The 18,008-nt window shown below is 39.1% G+C and overlaps 1 protein-coding gene across 4 annotated transcripts in view; it reads left to right on the forward strand.

The window, feature by feature from the left end:
* The window catches only part of zgc:103755 (CAP_GLY domain-containing protein), a 92,009-nt gene that overhangs the window by 37,082 nt on the left and 36,919 nt on the right, over positions 1-18,008 (forward strand). For all 4 annotated transcript variants that reach the window (XM_049464196.1, XM_049464194.1, XM_022673188.2 and 1 more), the window contains exons 8-9: positions 1,736-1,871; positions 3,954-4,085. In XM_049464196.1, the coding sequence (XP_049320153.1) occupies positions 1,736-1,871; positions 3,954-4,085 (268 nt within the window). The remainder of the gene's footprint in view (positions 1-1,735; positions 1,872-3,953; positions 4,086-18,008) is intronic.

Here is an 18,008-nt window from a genome sequence, read left to right on the forward strand (position 1 = left end):
CTTCCTCCCTTCCTTCCCTTTTTCCTTCCTTCCTTCCTTCTACCCTTCCTTCCTTTCTTCTCCCTTTCTTCCTTCCCTTCTGCCTTTCTTCATTCCTTCCTTAATTCCTTCATTCTTTCCTTTCTACATTCTTTTCTTCCTCCCTTCCTTCCTTCATTCCTTCCTTCATTCTTTCCCTTCTTCCTTTCTTCCTCCTTCCTTCCTTCGTTCCTTCATTCTTTCCCTTCTGCCCTCCTTCCTTCCTTCCTGCCTTCCGTCCTTCCTTCCTTCCTTCCTTCCTTCCTTCCTTCCTTCCTTCCCGTCTTCCTTCTTTTCTTCCTTTCTGTCTTCTTCTTGCTTGCCTGCCTGCTTGTCTTCTTTCTTCCTCCCTTCCACCCTGCCTGCCTTTCTTCCTTACTTTCTTCCTGCCTTCTTCCTTCCTTATTCCTTCCTGCCTTCCTTTCCTAAAATAAGGAACTTCATAAACAAAGCAATAAAAAATTAATGGCAAAAGCATAAGAAAAACAAGCAAAAAAAAAAAAAAAAGATTTAATTAAGAACAAATAAAATAGTTTAGAAGAAAAGGATGGACAGACTGAAAGCAATAAAATAAAGAGATAAAAATATATATATATTAGGACGAATAAAAAAATGAGGACTAAAATTTAGTAGCTAAAATAACACCAATATTAAAAGGTAAAACAGAAGAAATAACAGAATAAATGAAGTTGAAGATAATCTTATGATATACACGGTATTTATTGTGGTTTGACTCATGGCCAAAATGCACCAGTAGTGACAGATGTGGCATATTCTTCAAAAATCGGGTGATTTAATTAAACAGGATTTTGACATGTACAGTTGGTTCAGTGTTCTTTAAGTACTGGTATTATCCTCGATAGGCGTATGGTCGATACGATACGAAAATGTATTACAATACGATAAAATATCGATATATTGTCCAGCTCTGATTACCACCCAGTCACTGCGGTTCTCTTCCTCTCTGGCTGCGTTAGTCTAAATGAGGACAGAAGGAGGAGCAAAGAGGAGCTGACTGATTGGGTTGTGGACGGCTCCTTAATTTGCATTGTCCTTGCAGAATAACTCCTTTAAGTCCCGGCCTATGCGCGCACACACACACACACACTCTGAACACACACACTGAACACAGACCCACACTGAACACACGAAGAAGCCATTAATGAAATCCCGCAGCACACTGGGAGTAAAGTGCGCTGAGCAGTGAGAATCTGCAGATTGGCTAATCAAAACCCCATTATTGCCGGGGCGCTTCGGTGCCACCCGCTCCCTTTGATCTCTATTTTACTTTTAACGTTATTTTTATCCGAGCTCATTTGCGTGTTTATGAATGTAGGCGCGCGGAAACATGCCCTGCTCTCTTGCGGCCGGCTGCTCTGGCCTAAATATACGCCACTGCGCGCGCGAGAGCGTGCGAGAATGTGTCTGGAATAAAGAAGTAATCACTTTTCATTGCTCTCTGGAGGACGAGGCATGATAAAGAAAGCATGAAACAGGTCTATTGAAGGAGCATTATCTTGCCTCGACCCCGCATGACTAGAAAACTATTTCACTGCCGGCTCCCTGCGGACCCTCCCTCTGTTTGCTGGAGTATTTCAGTAAGTACTCCACGTCTGTGGTCCCTGTAACGCTTTCACGAATTAGGGAGTGAAGTTCTTTTTTATAATTCCTCTCTCATGGTTTGTGTGTGCGTGTCTCTCTGTGTGGGTGTATTCAGGTGGGCACGCTGCGGTTCTGCGGCAGCACAGAGTTCGCCGGTGGCCTGTGGGCTGGAGTGGAGCTTCAGCAGCCGGAGGGAAAGAATGATGGATCAGTGGCAGGAGTCCAATACTTCACTTGCCCTGTCAAACACGGTACACCTGCAGATATTTCACTACAGCGCGTAACGGACAGGATACCTTTGATTGCTGTCCTTTGTTTGAAGATTAAAGAGCCAATTTAAGGGAAAAAATGTTTTTTTTTTTTTTTTTTTTGTTTACTCAACTTAATACAGTGCTGTGAAAGAAATTCGCCTCCTACAGTTTTGTACATATTTGGTGGAATAACCCTGTTTTTAATCACAGTTTTCATGCATCTTGGCATGTTCTCCTCCACCAGTCTTACACACTGCTTTTGGATAACTTCAGTTCAGCTTGGTTTGATGCCTTGTGATCATCCATCTTCCTCTTGATTATATTCCAGAGGTTTTTAATTTGATTGAAATCAAAGAAACTCATATTTTTTTAAGTGGTCCCTTTTTTCCCAAAGCTGTAATTTTTTGTGTTTTCAAAGTTAAATATCAGACAAAGATAAATATTAAAAAAAACACTTTTTTAAATGATAATTTCATTTATTAAAGGAAGAAAGTGAAAAAATGATTGCCCTTGGCGGCAAAAACCGCAATTAAGCTTTACCGACAACTGGCAACGAGTCTTTCACATCTCTGTGGAGGAATTTTGGCTCCACTCATCTTTACAGAATTGTTTTAATTCAACCATACTGCAACCAACCTTCCGGCATGAACAGCCTGTTTAAGATAATGCCACAGCATCTCAATCAATCAGACCTTGACTAGGCCACTCTTTCATTTGTTTTTTTAAGCCATTCAGAGATGGACTTGTTTGTGTGCTTTGGGTCATTGTCCTGCTGCAGAACCCAAGTACGATTAAACCTGAGGTTTAAGACATTCTTTTAAAGTATTGTCTGGTAAACAGCTGAATTTCTGGTTCCATCTATTACAGCAAGTTACTCAGTCCCTGAAGCAGCCAAATAGGACCAGACCATCACACTACCACCACCATGCTTTACGTTCAGTATTTAGTATGATGTTCTTTTTCTGAAATGATGTGTTAGTTTTATACCAGAGACCACTTAAGTTTCTGAATCAGTTCCTCTGATTTTGCTATTTTATATTTGCTATGGTTGAGTAAAATGAACATTGCTTTTTATTCCATAAACTACGGACAACATTTTTCCCAAATTCCAAATAAAATAATGCAAAGAAAACAAGTTCATATTCATAAAGTTTTAAGAGTTCAGAAATCAATATTTGGTGGAATAACAATCACAGTTAATCACAGTTTTCATGCATATTGGCATGTTCTCCTCCACCAGTCTTACACACTGCTTTTGGATAACTTTATGCCACTCCTGGTGCAAACATTCAAGCAGTTCAGTTTGGTTTATGGTTTGTAATCATTCATCTTCCTCTTGATTATATTCCAGAGGTTTTCAATTTGCTAAAATCAAAGAAACTCATAATTTTTAAGTGGTCTTCTATTTTTTTCTAGAGCTTTAAATTGTTGTGTTCATTTTGAAACACATCTTTGTTGCCAGGTATAAACCAGGTTTTAAATTACACAAAAATATGCACTAGTGCAGAACGCAGACTTGGCTCCAGCCAATAGGCATAGAGGATGTTGTATGTGGCACATATGGTTTGTTGTGATGCATTTTGTCAAACTTTGATTTTTTCTCTGTGTGTAAATAAACCAGTTTACACAAACAAAAAAAGTTTACAAACCTGATAACAAATTTGTACTAAAAAAATAAAAATAAATAAATAATAAAATAAAAACTCTAGCTGCTGCAGTTCTGCGTAATTATGCTACAAATTAGCCTTGAGTATCCTGAAAAAAAAATCTTAACACTGTATATCATGACATGCATAATAATTATGATCCAAATACTGCAGGGCACTTTAATCATGTCACATCAAGATTATTATATATTTTTTTAAATATTACTTTGATGTATTTTTAATGTATTATTATTATTTTTTTTAATTAACACATACAATTAATGTGTTGTTATTATACCCTAAGGCATAAAGCAGTCTCAGTATTTGGTGGTGTGATAGGTTTTATCCTTACCATGCAGCCCTGATTAAAAAAAAAAAAAAACTCTCTCTCTCTCTTTTCCTCCATGTTTATCTCTCTCTTTTTTTTCTCTCTCAGGAATATTCGCTCCGCTCTCCAAAATCACTAAATTCTCAGAGCGTCTGCGACCCAGCCCCCGGCAGCCCGCCGCACCCGTCCGCCCCCCTCGCCACATCGACCTCGCCAGGGTCAAGTCCAAGGTGGACACAGGTACACTTTTCCTTTGTCTAGCAGTGAAAGTGTTGCTGGCCACCCAGAGCTAATTAGAATTACTCTGGGCTGTCTAAACTTTCTCTGAGCTCCTCCTGAAGTAGAAAGTGCAGCGAGGGATGAAGGATGGTTTCCTCCGGGGTGATTGAGAGGGAGGGAGAGAGAGAGCAGGAGAAAGTGAGGGGGAAAGTAATTGTTCGAGTTGGAGAAGAGTCGTAAGGACCTGTTAATGACGTTATTGAGCTATTCTCCAGGGACTGCTTCTACAGTCCTAATGTGCTTAGACTTTTCTCACACACGTACACACACACACACACACACACTTTCGGAAATGTTATGCGTTGGCACGCAGGAAAGACACACACATAAATGTATTTTTTTTGTTTTAACTGAGAAGAAATAATCAGACTTTAGCAAATCAGTCTTTAATTCAGATTCGTATACACAGTTATTCTGTGTCATTCATAGCATACACATATAAAGCTCTGGAAAAAAAGAAAATAAGAGAGCACTTAAAAATGATGAGTTTCTTTGATTTTACCAAATTATAAACCTCTGGAATATAATCAAGAGGAAGATGCATGATCACAAGCTATCAAACCAAGCTGAGCTAGCATAAAGGTATTCAAAAGCAGTGTGTAAGACTGGTGGAGGAGAACGTGCCAAGGACATGTGACATGTGAAACTGTGATTAAAAACCAACCAGGGTTATTCCACCAATTATTTCTGAAGATTTCTGAACTCTTAAAGCTTTATGAATATGAACTTGTTTACTTTGCAGTATTTAAGGTCTGAAAGCTCTGCATCTTTTTTGTCATTTCAGCCATTTCTCATTTTCTGCAGATAAATGCTCTTTGGGAGAAATTTGGGAGAAATGTTGTCCGTAGTTTATAGAATAAAACAACAATGTTCATTTTAGTCAAACATATACCTATAAAAACCTATAAATGGAATACAATAAAATATTTAGGGCAGATATAAGTTACTTTTGGTAGCTATGTCATGGAAAGTAATGAGAGCAATTTGTCCTGTAGGAGCAAACAGCAAAAAAATGCAAAATCTAAAAAAATTGCCTTACATTACATTGCATGTCCTACATGTGACTATTGCACATTGCAATGCAGATGCTGAAATGATATATAATGATATGAACTGAAACATACTTTTATTTTGCAGAAACAGCCCTTCACCACCCAAAAAATATGAAAAAAATAATAATAATAATAAAAAATAAATAAATAAATAACGATATCCGATGAGGCTCTAGACGCATAACTTCACAGTTTTTGGGTCTGTGTTTGCAGAGTGTTTACGCTGGTCCCAGCTGGCTGCACAATCAGTCCAATGCGATCCAGCTGGGACAGACAGGGGCTGTGCGTCCTGGCATGGGAGGACCCCCAGGTTTAAAAAGACAGGGCGTTTCAGTTAGTTGCCTCTTTGCAATTGGTAAAATGTGTTAGGTTTTTGTTTTGTTTTAGATTTTAGTTTTTCTGACTTGACACTATGCAGTATGCAGTTCATATCCAAAAATTTGCACAAGCAACATTTGATGATTTTTTTTTATATTTATGTACTTACTTATTTAATTGTTTGATTAATCGCCAGTTTTTTTAGCTGATCTTCTTACAATAACGGAAATCTTTTGTCCAGAAAGTGTCCAGACACATGCAGCGACACACACACACACACACACACACACACACACACACACACACACACACACACACACACACACACACACACAGAGACAGTGCTTTGTTTTACATTTCTAAGCATCTGGCTGGGTTGTGGTGGCCTGCAGGGACGTCCATTTCTCAGAGGCTGTGCACCGTGAACTCTGCCATTATAGTCTTAATACTGATGAACAACAGTCCATCACACCTTCTCTGCACATCCTCAGTCCTCCTGAGACCCCCTGCAGCTGTGTGTATATGGTGTAGAGCATTCATTTACTTCTTCATTTCCTCTGTTTGTGTGTATATATATTTGTGTGTGTGTGCATGCATTGGGTGGGTTTCTCTTTTACACCAGATGGGTTTGAACTTGTTGATCTGTTTTCCTAAGCTCTCTGGGGCACACACTTGTATTGAATTTTCCTGCAGAGCTTAATGGTGGTCTGCTGTTATTGTTAAACGCAGACATATGGGTCCCAATTGCCGTGTGATATGACGCTGTTTTTATAAAGAAGCTGTGAGGCATCGCTTTTATTTGTATTTTTTTCTTGTTTCTTCTTCCTTTCAATTCTTTTTAGCTTCTTTCTCTCCGAGATGTACAGCACTCTTACGTCTAATGAGTATCCGAATGATACTAACCCTAAAGTAGCTTATTGATGTCTAATATTGATGCGTTTAATACCAGCACTGCTGTAATCATTTCATTTAATGTGCTTTTGTGAAATGAGATTTTTCTGCGATAGATAAAAAAAAACGTTCAACTTTAACTCGTTTCCAGACGCATCCCGATGATGTATGGTACATGCGTCTCTTTAGCTCTTTTCGGTGATTAAAACAGCACAGAAAAATTGTATGAGCATCAGTATTTCACTTTTAAGGCTCAGTAATCAGCAATGAAAAACAATAGCGCTGTGTGTCATCAGTTCAGTGTTATGATGCACAGTGATGATAGTTTTCATGCAACAGTACGTGGTCGTCATCGTTGCATTTTTAACTTAAAGTTTCCCTGTTCCTATTCCTATTTCTGTTAGGGAAATGTCTTGACAGCAATCAGACCAGTTCAGACCCATACCTACACCCTCTTCTTCCACAGCTATACCTTTGTAAATCATACAACATGTGGTTTTGCATGGTCTTGTTTAAAAATGCATGGATGTCAATGGAAAATAAGTCGTCTTAAAGGCAGCATCTGTTGCTCTTAGATCTTAATGTACTTTTCCAAACTTGGAGTGTGATGAGACACTCTACGGTACCTTGAATTTGGTACTAATACCCAAATGATTCTTGCTTTTTTCAATATCTTTTCTAAATTGCAACCAAAAACAAAATACAAAAAGCAATAATTATTCTCACACCACATATTTATTTAACAGCTAACATGAGTAATCTCATTCACATACTGTCACCAGGAGAGGCATCCATACTTTTGGATCTTGTGTAATTTAAATTATGATAATTTTAATAGTTTTTAAATGCTGGTATTTTTACATTACATTACTTTGGCAGACGCTTTTGTCCAAAGCGACTTACAATAGTGAAGTACAAAAGTAAAAGAAGTTAAAGGTAAAACATCTTTAGATAGGGCCTAAAAGAGGTCAAAGGGATATAATGGGATAGAGGAGTGAAGGAGGGGAGGAAGGAAATGAGGTTAGAAGTAGTTAGTTAGTTAGTTAGAGGTGAGTAAGTGCTCTTTGAAGAGCTCAGTCTTCAGGAGTTTATTAAAGATAGCGAGAGATTCTCCTGATCTGGTAGTAGAAGGTAGTTAGTTAGAGGTGTTAGGAGAGTAAGTGCTCTTTGAAGAGCTCTGTCTTCAGGAGTTTATTAAATATAGTGAGAGATTCTCCTGATCTGGTAGTAGAAGGTAGTTAGTTAGAGGTGTTAGGAGAGTAGGTGCTCTTTGAAGAGCTCTGTCTTCAGGAGTTTCTTAAAGATAGCGAGAGATTCTCCTGATCTGGTAGTAGAAAGTAATTAGCTAGAGGTGTTAGGAGAGTAAGTGCTACTTGAAGAGCTCTGTCTTCAGTAGTTTATTAAAGATAGTGAGAGATTCTCCTGATCTGGTGGAAGGTAGTTTGTTCCACCATTGGGGAACTCTGTATGAGAACAGTCTGGATTTGTGGGCTTTGTGTGAATGTTTGTTTGGTAAAGCGAGGCGACGTTCACTGGAGGAGTGCAGCGGCCGGGAGCTAGCGTAAGCCTTCAGGAGTGATCAGTGTAGGTAGGAAGGAGCTGTTCTGTTCTGTCATCACCTTGTAGGCGATTGTAAGAGCTTTGAATTTGATACGAGCAGCAACTGGTAGCCAATGGAGCTCAATGAGCAGTGGGGTGACATGTGCCCGTAGGTTTTGGCTGGTTGAAGACCAGATGTGCTGCTGCATACTGGATCATTTGAAGTGGTTTTACTACACAGTTAGTATGGCATTGCAGAAGTCGAGGCATGAGACATTTGGTGCGTTTATGCATATTTCATGCATAGTATCGAAAACGGGCACCAATTTTTTTTAGACCATTCTGTAATTGGTAATATCGAGACATTGCGAGTGGTGCCTTTTTGATATCGGATTTTGATTCCCAGCAGTAGTTGCCCCCTTTCGCTGGCATTGTTAGCTTGTTGGGAGCATAGAATGTGTATAGCTGGACAGAGCGTCTTCTCTTAAAAGTGAAGCCACCACAGGTCGGGCGCCCCCTGCTGTTCGGTTTCAGAAAGCTGTGTAACCCCACCCATCCCCATAGGTTTCAATGGCAAAACAGACAACTTTCAATTACGTTTTTTTCTAATATACTGTAATTCTACCTCCTTTATTTAAATGCAGCAGCTAGTGTAACCTCTGCTTATATTGTCACATTTCTATATCTCCACAGAATTCGTTTTTTAAAAACGTTATTCAGCTCTATTCAAAAAGGTGTGGCGATGTATTTCTAAATGCCAAATTCCATTTCGCTGCCTGCCTTTGTTTCTTGTAATTGGTCCAAAAATCCAAACAGTCCAAAAAGTGCTTTCACACTTCAGACAAACCAGACCATGGTTCACTAGATCTGGACAGAGACCGTCTCTTTTGATGGCCTCTTTTACACCTGCTAATTTGGTTCAGACCAAACTGAAGAGTCCTAAAGTCCAGACCAAATAAAGATTATTAAATTATTCTGTCTTCAGATCCCACTTTTCTGTAATGACGCAAATAAACTAAAATCACATATAAAATCACATATCTCACCTTTCTTTTGGTGCAGGCTCTATATAGCACCATTTCTTCTACTATAGAACCCTCAAACAACTAGTGTGTATATACACTCTCTCGCATAGGTTTCTCTATTATCTTTTCTTTCTCTCTCTCTCTCTCTCTCTCTCTCTCTCTCTCTCTCTCTCTCCCTTTGTCCATTATCTCATAAACTGCACTTATCTTTCTGTTCAAGCTACTCTCCTCTCAGGCCCTCAGACACCTCCCTCCACTTTTCATTTCCTCTCTCCTCTCGTTCTGCTGCCGCTTGGTGAGAGGAGGGTTGAGTCACGGCCCCCGTGTGCACATTATAGTTCACTCTTACGCAGGACCAGGCAGAATCCGGACCCTTCAGGGTGTTCGTGAGTCACTCCGTCTCCGGCGTGACTGCGTGAGTGTGACGCACCTACGAGCACCAAATCGCAGCCTAATGACAGACTCTGAGCACCGTGCTGTCTTTTTTACAATGCCCAAACCGTGTGTTTGCCCCGATGGCCATGGTCAGGTCCAGCAGATCTCTCTCGGTGGTCCTCTCAACAGTCTGAGCCGTTTTTGGACGAACCCTCAGGTATCTTCTGGTTTTTGATTTAAAGCGGAGGAGTGGTGGATCTTCGCACATCTTGTTGACTCATTGTCCGGTGAGACAAGTGATAATGAGCTGTTCCACTGCCTCTGCCTGCCTCAGTGCTTTGTCTGCAGTTTATTATAGAGAGGGTAGAGTGGATGCGAGCTTTACTTTAAAGATGTTCTCTTGTTCCAGATGCCTCAGAGCAGAGAAAGTTCTACAAGGTATTTGTTAATGTAATTCCTATGGGGGCAACATGATGCGTCATGAACGAACAATTTGACGATATATTTTGTTTTAAAGCTAAAGGCTGCCTGCCTGTGCTTCCTGTAGGGATGGGTGATATGGCCCTAAAATAATATTGTGATATTTCATATTTGGTATTTTGTATACTGATACTCTTGGTGATATGACAAAACACTGAATAAAAAATATATATATATATTTCAAGAATACACCACAAAAAAGAAACAATTTTTTTACATACAAAATGACACACCCCTAACTGAGATATTTAAAAAATAAAAACAATACAAGAATTTTATTCGATTTGTATCAGAAGTCAATGATCTGGAATGTAATGATACTAATAATAATGCACTCCAGATATCTCCATATGTTCAAGATTAGCGTGAAATAAATGATATTGGACATATATAATCTGTCCACTACTTTTGGTGGCCTCTTTTACACCTTTCAGGCATCTGTGTTCTGACTTTGGCGGATTGCTATTTTAACAGTGCAACGCTTCTCAGAAGAGGAAAATGATCTGCTCGTTCCCGCCGTGAAGGTACGCGAGCAGGTCATTTACAGGAACAGTTATGTTACTTAATTTAGTTTTCTGTTTATTGTTGATTGAAAAGTTTGGTTTGTGCTCTTTAGTGCATGTGTGTGTGTGTGTGTGTGTGTGTGTGTGTGACAAGTGGTAGGTGCGTATGGCGTACCTGCATCCCAAGATACCAACAAACGTCTGACAGTTGACTGTTGTGAGTGTTCTAATCAGTCAGTGGTGCACCTGTGTTTTCCATTGTCAAGATAGCAATACGATACAATAATACAATAATTGGTGTGGATATATTCACAAGCACTAAGGTGTGAAAATAGACTGTTGACGGGGTGTAAGATAGCAATGAGCATCACAACGCACTTTGCGCAGAGTGTAAAATTTGGAAGATGTGCAAAGGTTGTGGTCTCCTAGATGAGGTGGTCTCCTAGATGAGTTGTTCATGCCCTTTTGGAGTCATTTTGAATGGCTTTTTGACCACTGTTGCATGCTTTCTCCAATTATGAATAATAGCCCTAACTGTGGTCTGCTAAAGTCCCAAAGGCTTATAGATGACTTTGTAACCTTTTCTAGACTGATATATGTCAATGACTTCTAGAGATATTTTATCCTGCTTCATGTTATCAGACAGGATGTTAAGTGTTCTTTACTCAATCACATATTAATATTAAACTAAACATACAAATCATCAATGTGTTGTTATTATTATTAGTAGTAGTGGAAGTAGTAGTAGTAGTAGTAGTAGTAGTAGTAACACATCTTCAAAGCTCTTCTCATGCGAATCTAGTATTACAGGTGCTGGTCAACGAATTAGAATAATTTGAAATAGTGCAATCATGAAATTCTTTGAATGCATTTTTTGTGCAGAAAGCAAATCAGGTGTTCACCGCACCTGTCCTAGTCGTTAGACTAATCACAGAACTCGTTACCTGGAAAAAAATTTGCTCAGCTGAGCTTTCCAAAAGGCCCATTTAGGCCATTTAACTGTGACACTGTTGTTTTATTGAATTAGAATAATGGAGAAACCGTTTCATTGAATTAGAATAAATGCTCGAATTTTTGTTTTCTGTGAAGAGTGTTCACTGTGCAGTATAAAGTCAGGGTTGAGTAGAATTTCTAAGTTGTAAAATCAATCATGGGTAAGCAGCGCGACCTCTCAACCGGAATAGTGGCTCAAATTCAAGCCCTTCGCCAACAAGGCTTGACCCAAACTAAAATTGCTGAGCAGCTCGGCATCAGCCAGTCTTCCGTCTGCAAAGCTCTCAAAAAAAACTGCAGCAAGCGCACCAACTGTTCCGGCGTCCGAAAAACTTCTGCTCGCGACAACAAGCAGCTGAGAAAGATCGCAGTCAGCAACCGGTTCAAGTTCACTTCCGAGCTCACCGACTTGTGGAACAAGCAGACCGGCGCTGACGTCTCCAGATCAACCACTTACCGTCGTCTGCGCGAACTCGGCTTCAAATCTCGCGTTCCAGCAGTAAAACCGATGCTGAACAAGAAACAAATGTAGAAACGGCTGAAGTGGGCCAAAGAACACGGCGAGTGGACTGCTGAAGACTGGCAGAAAGTGGTCTTCAGTGACGAATCACGCTTCTGCATCTCCTTCGGTGACCAAGGTCCTCGTGTCTGGCGTCGTGGTGGCGAAACCTACAACCACGAGTGCGTGAAAAGATCCGTCAAGTTTCCCCAGAGCGTTATGGTCTGGGGATGCATGTCCGCTCGAGGTGTAGGGAAACTCTGCTTCCTCAAGAAGACTGTCAATGCTGCCTTATATCAAGATGTTCTGGAAACGTTCCTGATTCCGACTGTTGAGGAACAGTTCGGCGAAGAAGACTTCATATGTCAACAGGATCTTGCACCGGCTCATGCGGCAAAGTCGACCAAAGATTGGTTCACTAAAAAACAGCTTGAAGTTTTGGCATGGCCGGCCAACTCGCCTGACCTCAATGTCATTGAAAACCTTTGGGCCATCGCCAAGCGGAAAATTCGAGACAGAAAGCTAACTACGCTGGACCAACTGAAGCAGAACATCGCCACTGCCTGGGAAGCTGTGAGTGCGGAAACTTGCGACAAGCTGGTCAAATCGATGCCGCGGAGACTTCAGGCAGTGATACAAGCCAAGGGGGCAGCCGCAAAATACTGAGAAAGTGATGATTGTAATTATAATAAAAATTATTCTAATTCAATGAAACGGTTTCTCCATTATTCTAATTCAATAAAACAACAGTGTCACAGTTAAATGGCCTAAATGGGCCTTTTGGAAAGCTCAGCTGAGCAAATTTTTTTCCAGGTAACGAGTTCTGTGATTAGTCTAACGAGTAGGACAGGTGTGGTGAACACCTGATTTGCTTTCTGCACAAAAAATGCATTCAAAGAATTTCATGATTGCACTATTTCAAATTATTCTAATTCGTTGACCAGCACCTGTACAAGGGGTCAAATAGGATCAAACAGCTGCCAATCATTGGTTATTAATTATTGTTTAATAACATTTTTGATTGACTGACAGTTGCTGAGGACAAGTGTGAAATTACTGCCAGAAGCACTGTTTTGTGTAAGGTGTCGCCCATCATCAGGAGAAGAAAAGGCTAATTAGTGTGGTGCAATGGATAGTGTGGTGCGAAAGATAACACGGATATCATGAAGGAGTCCAAACCAAGGCAAGACTCTTAACACTTCATTGGCCCATCTCTGTAATACAAATATCTGCGGAAGTCGATCTGAAAGAGAGCATCAGCTTAGTGCCCTCAGTGTAAATGTAAGTGTAGTTACTGTCAATCATGTTGTTGATTCATTAGATGCTGATCTAGGATTGTTTGTGACCTCCTGGATGGGTTGTCCTTGCCCTTTTGGAGTAATTTTGATTGCCTGGCCACTCCTGGGAAGGTTCACCAGTGTTCCATGTCTTCTCTGTTTGTGAATAATAGCTCTCATTGGGGTTTGCTGAAGTCCCAAATCTTTTCCAGACTGATAGATTGAGAGGCCTGATTAATAATTAATAGACATATATGACATTACGTAGTAAAATACAATAAAAAAAGTGTGATCTCCACAATCCCCTCAGTGTGTTCAGTTCTTTCGTTGCGCTCCTGTCATTTATTAGATCATTGACCTAGGCCTGTCACGATAACAACATTTTTAGGACGATATATTGTCCCAGAAATGATTGTGATAAAAAAATATATAATTTTGTCATTTTTAAAGGGGCACTATAGAAAAGGCTTTTTCCTGCTTCTGGGCTCCCAAAGGAGCTTTAGGACAGTGTGCCACATTAATAAAATCCCAGCATAATATTATGACACCATTTACAGTTAAACTATTTTTTTTATTATTAAAAGCAGATATTAGGTTTCTAATATAAAAATGTTTTAATATCCTAAATAAATAAAACAATAAAGAACTACCACCCTGGGACTCTGTGGGTTCTGAGAAAACTGCACTAAATATTAAACAACAAAAAGGAACAACATATAGTTTAAATTAACATTTTTTATTATTTTTTTATTAATTATTAATACTTTTTTTTTTTTTTAACTATGGACACAAAGACACTTGCAGATTCCTTTTTCTGATTGTATGTATATGCTGTAAAACACAAATTAGCATCCAAAGACACAAGTGTCCATACGATCAAAGACACAGATGGCTCAGCAAGTCATAGCTCTTTGCTATAAATGTATTTTTTAATATAACTCTCAGACAAATTCAGAACAAGGAACACTAACATGCGTATGGGGCTTGAGGCAGGATCTCTCTGGGGAAACAATTTTAATATTCAATATTCAGCTAGAAAAGTTGGGCTGGATGGTTGTGCTTTAAATAGGATCTCAGCTTTGTTTCCACTGTTTTAAAACAAAGTCATCATACCATAGTTCACGCAACAGGCCTATATTGACCCAAATTAAAATGCCATCTAATAATAAAAAAAGCTATTCAAATAGCAAAACAAGCAAATTCGCTCTTATTAAAAGGTACATTTAAAGAGATTATTAATGTCTGAGTTAATGATGGGTGACACTATTTTTAGACCTATTTTCTTCTTTTTTGTCTTGGACATTTGTTTTTCCCATTTCCTCTATTTTTATTCTTCAGTTCTGAAATGATATTAAGAAAGGAGGCTATTCTGCATTACTATTTTAGCTTTACAGAAGGAGGCTGACATTTACAGTGTAGCAGTTATTCTCAGGTCATCTGAATGACCGGAGCTGGCAATTAAGAATGATATATGATGAAAATGTGTCAGAATGGCTGTGGGGCGACTCTGTAAATAATGTGTTATATACATAGATGAGTTTTATGTCAACCCTGATTTACTGGAGCTTGATTGTATTGAGCTTGATTTGTCTTGTTGATGTTGTCGCACTGACATACACTATATGGACAAAAGTATTGGGACACCTGTTTATTTATTCTTTGTTTCTTCTTCTACTTTCTTTAAAAGTAGTTAATCTTATTTTCTTTGGCGTAACTGTCTCTATATAGTGTAGAACGCCCTTCATGATTATTGCCACCCCTGGTTAAGAAGTGTTCTTTGAATATATAATATTTTGCCCAGCCTATCTTATACCCATATAGCCATGTACTGACATCTCTCACCTGACATTAGGCTTGATGCCAATGGGTTCTTATTCATCTGCTCCAAAGTGACCTTAACCGTTGGCAATACTTTTTTACGGTGACTAGAAAATACAGGGGTTGGACAATGAAACTGAAACACCTGTCGTTTTAGTGTGGCAGGTTTCATATCTAAATTGGAGCAGCCTGGTGTCCAATCTTCATTAATTGCAAATTGTACCAGTAAGAGCAGAGTGTGAAGGTTCAATTAGCAGGGTAAGAGCACAGTTTTGCTCATAATATTGCAATGCACACAACATTATGGGTGATATACCAGAGTTCAAAAGAGGACAAATTATTGGTGCACGTATTGATGGCGCATCTGTGACCAAGACAGCAAGTCTTTGTGATGTATCAAGAGCCACGGTATCCAGGGTAATGTCAGCATACCACCAAGAAGGACGAACCACATCCAACAGGATTAACTGTGGATGCTGTAAGAGGAAGCTGTCTGAAAGGGATGTTCGGGTGCTAACCCGGATTGTATCCAAAAAACATAAAACCACAGCTGCTCAAATCACGTCAGAATTCAATGTGCATCTCAAAAACCAGGTGTTTCAGTTTCATTGTCCAACCCCTGTATGTGTGCATTTGCACGTCTTTGTCAGCAATGGGTGCAACTTAAACATAGCGGAATATACAGTATTCATTAAAAGCAGTGCCCACAAACTTTTGGACATATATAACATATGGCTGTAAATAAGAATGATTAGAGATTTTATAAACATTAGAGCAGCCCCTGTAGACTGGGTAGCGCTGACTGATGCACCGTGTGATGTTTTATTGTGTGAGTGTAGATGAGTTTAATATTCAGATGATTGAATATTTGTCTTAATTGTGTAGTCACGACAATGTGGTGCCTTCCACCTCATTATTCAGATGCTAGTCATGCAACACTACAGTTCCTCCAAACAACTCGCACAATCAATTTCCCCTGCCTGTGTCTGCTGGAGCGGAAAGTAAGAGCGCAGAGATGGTAAATAAATCGCGAGGCGGAGGAATACGAGTCCTGTGTTACAAGGTTTCTGCTGTTTAACTCTGCGCTGCTCTGAAGAGCCTGGTCGGCTGTATTTTTGTTGTATTTAGTGCGGTATGTGAAACTAGTCTGCTGATCACTCATTTGCAAAAGCCCAGGCAAACATCAAGGTCTTCCGTTGCTTCAGGAGCAAACAGAGCCGCGGTTATGACAAAGCAAAGCCAAATGGCCTTAATGATATCCACATTATTTGGGGAGCTAAATTAGATCTGGGCTTATTAAAGTCGGAAGCAATATGCATTAAAATTATGCACACTGCCACAGCCGTAACAAAAGCTTGTGTCTCAGAAACGCTAATTCTGCAGGAGAAGGGAAATTAGCTTTCTTAATTAGAAGGAATCCTTGTGTAAAACATTTGTAATATTAGACTCTAGTGGGTAGGGGTGTAACGATGCATTGTGATGGAAAAAAAATGCAATGTGCATTGCTTGAACAGACAATTCTACTTTCTGTTACTCTATAATCTCATGCAGTTGCATTGTTTGAACACCAGAGGAGAGAATCCAGCTAGTGTAGGCTGGAGAGCCAGTGGGCGTAAGCAAACAGTGGACTTAAGCCAATTACCCAATCATCACAAGCCAAAGGAGCAATAGATTTTGAATAATTGATCAGTGATAAATAATATATTTTAATTTGTAATGCTGATAAATTAAATTAAAATTAAAAATAAGTCACCCAATTAAATAAAAGTCACCAAAAATGTAAATATTTTAGTTGAGATACAAGGAAAATCAATTTAAGTGAAGTCATTTACATTTACTTTGTTACTTTTTTTTTTTTACCACTGTTCAGCCTATATGTCTTATTCAATGACACTTTCTCTGTAAATTGCTTAAATAATAAGCAATTAATTAAGAAATTAAACATTACAGTTTGTTAAAGCTCATAATAGTACTCATAATACCATATAATACTTATAATACTAATAATATCATTTCAAGTTTGTAATCTAAATGTTCCCCATGTTCCCTGTTACAGTCAATAGAGTATTAAAATGATTTTGAAGTTTGAAGTTAAAATGCAAAATAATGTTTATTTTATATATAAGAAATAAGAAAATTAATGTTCCGTATTTTTCGGACTTAAAGACGTACCGGATTATAAGGCGCTTTCGTTTATTTAGAGTAAGCTTAGATTTCCAAGATATAGTTTAAATGTACATTTTTAGTTAAGTTTCTCCAGCACTAAGGCTGGGTGCAGCAGCATTAGCATTATCCACTAACCACAGCTCTAGTGGGATGTAAAGGACTGAGGAACCTTGAGTGTTCTGGTATAACAGCTTGCTATCAGCTAGCGGTTTGTCCCACGTAGCTTGCTTTAACTTGCCTCTGAATGGCGAAAGAGCTAGCACTGCGATAACGGCTAATGCTAATGCTGCTGCACCTAGCCTTAGTGCTGGAGTAACTTCCTGACAACTCATATTTATAACACTGTGCTTAAGTGGAGTGGCTTTACTGCTACTTAATACCTGACTGGTAGAATTCATACATAAGTACACATGATTATAAGGTGCACTGTTGTTTTTTTGGGAAAAATTGAAGAATTTTAGGTGCAGTATTTTAAATTAATTCTTGAGTTTGGTAACAAAGTAAGATGATGATATTAGATATTATGTGAAGGCAGTCAGAGAGACATCAGAGAAACATTGGTGCATTTGTATTCTTACTGACACACGTATGCATCTAAACATATTGCTTCATGTCAGGGGTACAGATGGAAAATAATCAGAATAGAACAAAAAGAAATGAAAATATAAAACAATAAAACAGGACTCTGGAAAGCTGACCTTTTGGAGGACCTATAATTGTATTTTTGTGTTTGTGTGTGAGGTAGCAGAGTTTTTATTGGTGTAGGTGTGATCTATTCAGGTGGATCTCCTCAGGGACGTGTGCATGTTGACCCGCAGGCAAATCAAACCCAGCTACATTCACCAGCCTGCCTTTTCTTCTCTTTTATAAAAAAGTGCTCCTGACTCCACCTTCCATTTCCCTCTGTTTTATTCTCTCTCTCTCTCTCTCTCTCTTTCTCTCCACTGT

This window comes from Astyanax mexicanus, chromosome 14, assembly GCF_023375975.1.
Source record: "Astyanax mexicanus isolate ESR-SI-001 chromosome 14, AstMex3_surface, whole genome shotgun sequence".
In the NCBI taxonomy this organism is placed as follows: Eukaryota; Metazoa; Chordata; class Actinopteri; order Characiformes; family Acestrorhamphidae; genus Astyanax; species Astyanax mexicanus.